The following is a 10,132-nucleotide window of genomic DNA, read 5'->3' on the forward strand; positions in this document are numbered from 1 at the left end:
CTTGCTCAGTCGGGTTCACTCGGTTAAGCGCCGGTCGCGCTCCTTGATTTTGGGGCGTGACACGGATAAAGCATGATCTCGCAATTTAAACCTGTTGATTATGTGCTTGGTTATTTGCATCATTATTCCTTTTGGAAGGTCTACCATAATATTTCTTAAAATTTTTCTTCTTCGACTTCAAAGAACTATTTTTAAAAGTTGCAGGAGTAATAATTTGAAGTAACTAAATTTACCTTCCTAGTGACGGGTTACAAAGTGTTCTCTTCGGGTTGTAAAAGTGCATCTTGGCATCTTGCTTCTTCTTCCATGTGAATTCGCATTATCAATGTGTCAAGTGAAGATTTCTTTTGTTTGTGACGCATAGTTTTTTGAAGTTCCTTACATGAGGTGAAAGTTTATCTATTATGTCATAAGTAATAAGATTGTCTCCAATTTTGATATCCTCGGACCTTAGCTCTCTAACAATCATTATGAAATCTTGAGCTTGCTCTACTACTGATTTTTGTCCACCATTTGAAAAACGAAAAATAATCTGCAAGCAGCATATTTTTTCGCACATGCCTCCTCGGTATCATACTTACTCTGCAATGCTTTTCAAATTTTCTTTGTAGTAGAGTAAGTTCTATCCTAATAATCATAAAATTTATTAGATAGACAATTATAAAAATAGTACCAACACTTGTATGTATATCATTGTATTTTTTAACCATTCTCTTGAAGGGCAATGAGCTCATTATCATGCATGGAGGAATTGTTCTCTTTGCTTGGGTTCTTATCAATTAAAACATATGAAACTTTAAGAAGGCTTAAATAAAAAAATTAGTTTACCCTTTTATCTCTTGTAATGAGCATCGTTGAAACAAAATGGTTTGTTGAGATCTCCTACCTTGTTATTCGCAGATTTTTCAATTGTAGCCATCTGAATCTCCTTAAAATTATTGTGAAAAATACAATTACAGTTAAAAAATAAAATATCTTTAGATTGAGGCGTGCAAATCTTACTCTCTTTAAGGAGATTCAAACTCGCTGCAGTAAAATCTTCACTGGTCTAGCAATAATTTTCTTGACTTATCTCCCCTATGATACAACAGCTTGATCACACCGTATGACTCCATAAACTCTGGACAAGTTGTTGAGTCCAAAGCTCCACCAAGATGAACACATTCCTTCAATAAAAGTAAACTCTCTTATTCTTCTTCTTCTTCTTCTTTTCACAACTTTAACCTTGCTTTTTTATAAGCACTTTATAATTTTCTTACACACTACATTATGGAAGAAAGACTCTTATTTGTAGGTGAAGAAATTCTTTCTTGGATTAAATTAGAAGAAAGTAGGATAATAAGTTATGAAATCATGGAGAACATGGAATAATGGATGAATTAGTGTGTCATTAATGATAAAATATGGGAGAATAAATACAAAAGAGTTATAGTCATTTTTTACATCATGAAGTAATGGAGAGTTATGGCAATTTCCAAGATCATGGGGTAGTTCAGAAAATATCATGGCATTTTTATTTTAATATTAAAATACAACATTCTAACACTCTCGCCACAGTGGCAGCTTTTGATTTAAAACATATTCCCTCAATTTTAAAAAGTTTGACTTGGCACAAATTTTACGAAGAGAAACTTTTGAGATATGTGGTATTAAATAAGTCATAGTATTTGTGTGACTGTAAAACTTTTAAAACTTATGGTCTAAAACTTGTCATATCAATTGTGTGGCTACAAATGCTTCTCATTAAACAAATATTGAAAAGTGTCAATCTTTTTTAAACAGATTAATAAGGAAATAGTGCCAAATTTTTTGAAACAAAGAGAGTACTCAATAAATTTATTCTACATAAATTCAAGATTCAACGAGTTACTTTCTTGTATCTATAACTAGTATCTAAGGGGTTGTTTGTTTAGAAAACAAGTTATCCCAAGATTAATTATAGCGGTATTAGTTATCCTAAAATTATTATTCTATCCTTCCACACGGATAAAAATAACACGACACTTACGGGATAGCTAATCCTGAAATTAGTTATACCGCGATATTATTCCAACCAAACGCAAGATAAACTCATTTCAAATTTAATTTCATGATTAATTATCCCTTATTCTCGTACCAAACAAGCCCTAAATAAGTATATAACGACTCACAATCTGCTGGAAAACGTGTGATAGTCAAAGAAACCTTTATGTGGAGTATCACTTTCATGTAACCCAAATGAGAAAGAAGAACGATGCGATAAAATGACTTTTTCTTTTCTCTCGAATTGTTATTCCAATCTCGTCTTATTTTCCCAAACTGCTCCCAAAAGATTAAAGACCCGTTTGGTCATAGATTTTGTCAAAATAAATTTGGGTTTTATTTGGCAAACACATGCTTGGCCATAAATTTTGCCTACATTTTGGCAAAATCCCAAAACCAGCTCAATAGCTGATTTTGGGCCAAAATATCACTATTATATTTTTTAAAAATTACCCCAAGCTTTTATATTTTATAAAAGAGCCCACTATTTATTATTTTATAACAATGTTGTTTCGTCTTTTCGGTCACCCGATAGTGTATCATGTAGTTCATTATAAAAATGATAATTTTGTATCAAATTTATATATATTCAGGACTATGGTTTGCGATAATATAATGAATGTTATTGATAATTGTACTATTGGATATTTGTGATAGTTTTTAGAACTTGTAGGTATAAGTCATGTTTCATATTTTTTCAAAATAAATTTAAAAAATATATTTTGAAAACTGATGCTCATGATTTTTGCCTACTTAAACGACTATTAAACCATACCCTTGGATCAGTGTTTCTATTCTTTTCATTGGATAAGGCAGCTTGAGCGTGCCACCACTATTCCGAGAAATAGCTCTACCCACAAAATATTTATTTCTTTTTTACTTTGAGTTTCCGGTACTTGTCCAAGAAATCCACTTTTTTTAATATTGAATGAGGATGTAGAAAAGGTCAAGTCGTTAACAGAAGTAGTATCCTAGTTAACTACTGAGCTTCAACATTCCAGCCAGTTGTGATGAAGTTGCTCCTCAGCTCACTTCTACTGTTGTACATCATTGTTGGTTGTTTTGGGGTCCAAACTCAAATAATTTTAATGTTATGTGGTAGTACTAGTATATTTGAAAGAGAAACATCTAATTTATTGCAGCTGAAGTCAAAACAATTGCAGATAAGCAATTTAATATAATTGGCCAACACATCCTCATTATCCCCTTTCCATAAACCCATCCAATTATTTTTCTTTCCTTCTAATAACATTTTCTGAAATTGAACATGGATGAATACTCTTTTAATGAATCATAATTCTTAACAAAGAAACTAGAGAACCACCAACACCCCACACCCACTGAATATCTGAAGTAAACGCCTAAAAGAATTGGTCAAAGAAGAACTAGTCAATGCTGTTTACATAACCACACATCCTAATCAGTGACAGAAACCGTGTTGGACGCTGACTTGATCCCAAATTTTTTAAAGTCAACTAGCAGCTATTCTGTCATTAGCTATAGTTCATCCCCTCATCACTTCCTTTTATGACATTCAAATTTTCCAATCAGAATAATAAGAGAGGAGAATAGGAGAAAGAAGAAAAAATATCCAGAAGATGGGAAGGGTGAAATTGAACAATGATCCAACTCCAATCCTCAGACACTTCAGTCATCCACATGAATTAGAGCTATGCACCCAACTCCAAGATCTAAGCCCTTGTTCAGGATGCAGACTTCCACCATTAGGCCAAATGTACATATGCAACCCTTGCAACTTTACTCTTCATTTGAGCTGTGCTAAATTCCCACAGTTGATTACTCACCCCTCACATCCCAACCACCCTCTTAACCTCCTCCCCACGTCCAAGTACCCCGGCGGCAGATTCAACTGTGATGCCTGCAACCATCGTGGAGACGGATTCAGCTACCACTGTGGTAACTGTGAGTTTGATCTTCATGTGATCTGTGCAACTAGACCATTCAAAATCACACACCAATTGCACCAATGCTTGCTGGAACTCACCTTCAAAAATCCTTATACTGGTGCCAAAGGCTTCTCTTGTGATGTATGCCGCAAGATTGGAACAAAGCAGTGGCTTTATAGATGCCCCGCTTGTGAGTTTGATGTTCATTTAGATTGTTCAACTGCTGCCCCTATACAGGTAGTTCAAGCACCCGCTTCACAGCTAACTGCCCTCCAGCACCACCATTCATTCCCGGGAGCGACTAACCAATTCCAGCAGCCAACTATGGGTACACAAGCAATGCCAAATCAATATATGCAGGCTCCTTTGGGTGTAGGCCAAGTGAGGCCAAACCAGTTGTTTCATAGTGCTAGTACAAGTGCAATTCCCCAGCAACAGTTCCAGCAGGTTCCTATAATGCAAGGACAAGTAAGGCCAAACCAGTATATGCAGCCTCCAGGGGCAAACAATGGTTTCGGGAATGGTTTGGTGAATGCAGCAATTCAAGGACTTGTAGAAGGTGCTGCACTGCAAGTTGGTCAAACTTTCATGCAGGGAATCATAGGCGGCGGTAATAATGGTGATGGAAATGAGGGATCTTCAATCCTGGGAAGCATTTTTGGTGACTCGTCCGACACACAATACTAGAATGACATTTTTTTTCTTTCACTTTACTTGTCTGAGTAAAACAGGTCAGAGTTCGGGCTAAACATAAAACTCCGGAATGGATCACACTTTGGTGCCTTTTTTTCCCGAGAAGTAGATACATGCTTTTGTATCTTGATGCTTGTGTTGTATTCTATAATCACTTTGTCTAAATCAGAGCCATTTACTTGAACTATGCAATGTTGCACATAAGTCCTTTTAGGACTGGTTAAATGTTATTGATCTATTATTCAGAATGAAGGTGATTATTGAGAAAAGAATGAGCCAAATTTGAAAGATCCACCAGCATTTTCCTCTTTGTTAAGATGGATGGTCCTAACCCAAGATCATCTCAGAGCCAATAGTCGGGTGCTAGTGGTTTGTGGTCAGACATTTGACTTTATAGAAAGATAACCTTCTTTAAATGATAATATTTCATGGACAGGTTACCACAATCCGAGCAAACAACATAACAATCTGCATAGTATTATGTTTTCCACATTTCAATAATGCAAAGACATCTGCATTAAACAAAAGCAATTGCACTACTAGTGTTAAGCCAACTTAGTTATGAAGAAGCACAAAACAGAGAGTGAAAGAGGAGGGCAGTTGATGGAGCATTAACTGTTGACATGTTTGATTCATATCTAGGTTGCAACCTATCCAGGAGAAGAAGGCTATAGAAACTATGTATGGAGCATCTTATCTGCATAATTAAAGCAGCAAAGGAGAAAAAGAACCTATACAATTTCAGAAATATAGATCAATACTTGAGCACGAATGCATCAAGGAAACTAAAATAATGGGATGTATCACTATTTCCTTCCCATAAGTGAAGAACAGTTCCACAAAGAAACAGCTTTTAACTATTGTCCAATTTCCAATAGCAGCATAAGGTCTAGAATCTACTTCATACTTCTAATTCTGAAGTTTAAGCCAACTTTGCCATTTATTCCCCTATTTGAAACACTTATTTCTTACTTTTGTGAGAAACTCACCCATATTAGCCACCAACATATAATCTTTCTAGTCAAGTTAAATCAACTTTGACAGAGCGGATATTAGTCTTTTCACCAAACTATCTTTGCTTAGAGTTAAGTGAAGTTTTCTTCAGCCCAGCCTTGTATTTTGCTACTTGTTCTTCCCCGGAGGGTGAAATAGTTCAGATTAGAGGAATCTTCTAGCTGATATTTCGTGGCAGCCATAATTGGAGTTTCAGAAAAATGAAATTAAGAGAACTTGGTAGAAACATAAACAGATTTCACCATTCAGGTGCGTGAAGCAAAATGACACCATCCTCAGTGATTGAGAACATAGTAAGAATGATCGCAAATAAAGTTGGTTTTGAACAAAAACTCAGGATTAGTTATAGACTATACGTACGGGGAAGCAAGAGGAGAATCCAAAAAAGAAAAAATAACATTTTCCTGCTGATTTAAGTATCTTAAAATCAGGCAGATTCCTTAGCTTCTGCTGCTGCCTCCTCCTCTTGTAGCTTCTTCAAAGAGGGGGGTGGTCTAGGGATAATGCTTTTCTTCCATTTCCGGTCAAGCTTCCTGGATATCCTCTTGTTAATCCCTTCTTCAAGCTCTCTCTCCCGTTTAACCGTAAGCATCCTAGCAATCTAAAAAATTGTGTAAACCCACATCAAAGTGAAGAAAAATCAGACCAAGTAAATCTATGAAGAAAAGTAACCTGCAATTACTAAAGAACAGGAAATGGGAAAATGAATATGATTATACTGATAAATGGACCTTGGGCCTAACTCAACCCCAAAAGCTAGCTTATGAGGTGAGGATTGCCCAAGACCATATAAGAAGACCAAAGACCTCAAATCCCTCCGATGTGGGACAACTCAACATATACATTCATGAGTAATGTCAAAAAAAAGAATAGGAAATAACGCATAATACATATTGGTACAAACATTTAAGACAAGTTTTTGAACAACATTGAAACCCCCTTAAGCTGGCTAAGCTACTGATTGTGGTCATCTGCTCTCGCTGAATGAATCTATTGAGATAGAAAATTCTGATGTTGTCTCACATAAATTTTGAATTCATTGTATCGAGTAAATAGATGCAATTCAAATTTACTTTCATCTTAAGTTAGACTCACAACTACTTACCAAAAAAATAAAATAAAATTAAGACTCACAACAAGATGCAGCGGTTTCATAACATTATTAAATTCACAGGAACATCTACAACCAACTAAGTTTCCTTAAAATAGCTTAAGCAAACACAAACAGAGGAGTAATTGTTTCCCCTAGGAGGTAATCTAATGCCACAATGCAACTATCAGTCAGAAATTTTTAGCACTATGTCTTGACCAAACACAAGCAGCTTGTGAAGCTCTCCTTCACCGAGTTAATTGTCTAAGATGCTCGTAACCTTAAGATTCCAAATCCTGTAAATGTCAGCCAAAGAACACTTTTTTATAACCGACAAATCCTCGAGGGAAAGTGGAGCACGGTTCAAAACCTCTAGCCTTCTCCACTTAAATACCAGGTTTTTGTTTATAGCAAGGGTTCGAACCCATAACGCGCCCCTAACCCACACATCACATGTTGTGCTCTTACCATTAGAGCAAAGCCCCGTGGGTAAATGTAGACCAAAGAATTTTGAGCTAAATCATTATAGTGAATTACAGAAAGAATAGGTTACGGCATTGATTAGACAACAGTATAGACATCCATATCCCTCAACTATTCCCTATTTTTGCAGTAGACTTTTACCAGTGACACTTACTCGTCTTTGCTTAATCATAGGCAAATATTATGTCCTCCAGCTATTTTCAGTTCTTGCTGTAAGACACAAAGCAAATGTATATCTACAGTGAACTGCTTTAATTAAAATTTAATTCCGGTTTCACTCAGAAAAAAAGGCGCAAATAAAAAAGCAAAATTAGAGAAACGTAGAGAGTACCCTTTTGCGCATTCGAAGAAACTCGCTGGACTTAAACTCATTTCTGGCCGACCTCTGAAGACGAAGCATGAAGAGCTCTCCTTTGAGGTCTACAACCTCTTCCTGAAGCTCTTCAGTAGTTTTAGTTCTAATTTCCTTCAATTCCTCTTCCCTCTTTGCCATTTTCACCATCAAAGACGAACAAGAGTGAGTGGTCCTGATTGTGGACGCGCTTAGTGCACGCGCCGGAGAGGCTTGAGCAATTCGAATGCCATGGAAGGAGGACTTGGAGAGGTTAATTTTCGGAATGAAGGTAGCACCACAAGGCGAGGCTATGGAGAGGCTCATCATCCTTTCTGATGTTCTGCTGCTGGGAATAACGGGTTTTTACTTTCAGGATAGAATTATTATAATTTCATTTCTTTTCTTTTTTTTCGAGTGACAGGATATGGAGCAATTTGATTTATCCGCAACCCACTTTTTCTTTTTTGGTTTCATATGACCAGCAAAATTAAACGGCATGTATCCATTTATGTTTTTTACGGTCTTAGTGAAATATCTCTATTTTTCACTTGAACAGACACAATTTTTAAAGCTTGAAATTCTTATTTGGTGGTAGAAAGTAGAAGGTTAATAATTTATTATTTATTAAAAATATTGATATTTATGCGTATATTTTTAGTTCAAACAACGATTTAGTGATTTACTTTAAAAAGCTCAAAATTTCATTCTTGGATCTTATAAAGTATTGAAGAAGATAAAATTGGTCTTTTTGATTTGATATTATTTGACTAAATTGGCGAGTGGAGATTGTTTGTATTGCAATTTGAAAACTTTATTTGAAATTTGAGATCATTTAGAGCATAGTTAAGGTGGTTTGATCGAAATTGAAATTGTAAATTCGATAAACTTTTTGTTAAAACAATATGCCAATCGGGTAGATTTCGATGAACAACTTAACACACATATATATAGTAAATATAGCATAAACTCTACTCCAGTAGAGAAATTCCTAAAGAGCAAAATCATACAAATCTGGTAGACTTTGACGAATAACTTAACAAATAGGTAGAATAAATATAGTATAAACTCTATCAATCCGATCAAGAAATGCTGCAGAGCAATAACTATGTCGGCGGTCTAGTTTTTAAACACAACCAATTTTGGAGACATTCGGCTAAGACTAACCTCTTACGGTGTCATTCCTGTCAATCTTGCTACGACCAATACTCATTTGAGGCCCAAATAATTTGGATTTGTGACACGCAATACTTATCAAAGAAAAGTGTTCTTTTTTAGAAATTTTATTTATTTACAGAATTAGAATCCAATATTTCTAACTAAGAGTGGAGTAATTCTTTTCATCCCACCACAACACTTAGGAGCCATTTGATTTGATGTATACAAAAAATAATCATGGTATAAAGGAGCTGCAAATTTGTATAATGTTTGGTCTACTTTTCTATTCATGTATAGTTAATCCTTGTATAAAATTATAGACCAATTTTGGTATAAATTGATATCACTATTAACATGGAATAACTAATTTATGCATAAGTTGTATGTGGATAAAATATCAACACGGCAATATTATCCTTATCTTTTTTCTATAGGCCTATAGAAGTCAAGTATTCAAGGGTATAATTGTAAACTTATTTTTTAAGTTTAAAAAATAAGTAAATATTTTCAATGATATCTTGCACATTCAATTTTATTGCATTGAACTAAATATTCAGTAAGAAATAATCTCTGGATTACTAATTTATATGTTACTAATTTTTGCATTATTAATCCCTATATTATAATCCATGTGTAACTTATTTTCTAATCAAACGACCCCTTAGTGGTTGCAATCGCTAATTTAAGGTTGAGGAATAACTAAACATAGTACTATTCTTGGGAATGTCAATTTTCAAGCCACAACATTCCATATGATGTTCTTGGTTTTGTAGAAAGGTTACACAAAGATTGTTCTTCCTATGGTTATTTTTAATTATTCATTATGGATTTTCTAGTGAAGAATTAACCCAAATAGCCGCTCACCCTACTATTTAAACTAAAAATAGTCAGTGAATGTATAATATATGCATAATTTATGTATTACATGTGTATAATTGTGTATAATCAATGTATAATCTATGTATATGGCTAGAAAAAATAAACAATTAATATGACCAGCTATTTGTGTAAAAATCCCTTTTGTATTCCTCTTAAGAAATGATAAATAAAGTATATTTTTTACCATAATACTCATAATAAGGATAGCATTTTAAAAAGTTTTGAAAAATCATTTGGAGAATAAGTAGTTAATGTTAAGGGTAAAATACATAAAATTATTTTTATTCTCTTAATTTGCTAAAATGACCAAGTAAAAAAATATTTTTAGTATAGTGGACAAATAAAAGTGAAAGGAGAAAATATTTTTTTTATTTTAATAGTATTAATTAGATAGACATGAAATGTAATATTCGATTTATATTGTGTTAATGATAGCAGAAAAATTGTTAAAGCAAAATGTTGGAATTTTAGTTTGATTGATAAAAGTCACACTAAAATTTAAATATCGACTAGTTCAATTTGAATTCTTGAAAATCAAATATAAATTGAATATAT

The 10,132-nt window shown here is 34.1% G+C and overlaps 2 protein-coding genes across 2 annotated transcripts; one reads left to right on the forward strand and one right to left on the reverse strand.

Moving 5' to 3' along the window:
• Nucleotides 1-3,526: 3,526 nt before the first annotated feature.
• Nucleotides 3,527-4,870, forward strand: LOC107794718 (protein VACUOLELESS GAMETOPHYTES-like). Its single transcript, XM_016617241.2, has one exon. It carries the CDS (start codon nucleotides 3,621-3,623, stop codon nucleotides 4,614-4,616), a length of 996 nt encoding a protein of 331 aa, XP_016472727.2. The 5' UTR covers nucleotides 3,527-3,620; the 3' UTR covers nucleotides 4,617-4,870.
• A 1,045-nt stretch (nucleotides 4,871-5,915) lies between these two features.
• Nucleotides 5,916-7,995, reverse strand: LOC107794717 (large ribosomal subunit protein uL29c). The gene is made up of 2 exons (XM_016617240.2): nucleotides 7,541-7,995; nucleotides 5,916-6,237 (listed from the first exon to the last, which is right to left on the reverse strand). Exons 1-2 carry the CDS (start codon nucleotides 7,868-7,870, stop codon nucleotides 6,064-6,066), a joined length of 504 nt encoding a protein of 167 aa, XP_016472726.1. The 5' UTR covers nucleotides 7,871-7,995; the 3' UTR covers nucleotides 5,916-6,063.
• Nucleotides 7,996-10,132: the final 2,137 nt, after the last annotated feature.

This window comes from Nicotiana tabacum, chromosome 21, assembly GCF_000715075.1.
Source record: "Nicotiana tabacum cultivar K326 chromosome 21, ASM71507v2, whole genome shotgun sequence".
Lineage (NCBI taxonomy): Eukaryota > Viridiplantae > Streptophyta > Magnoliopsida > Solanales > Solanaceae > Nicotiana > Nicotiana tabacum.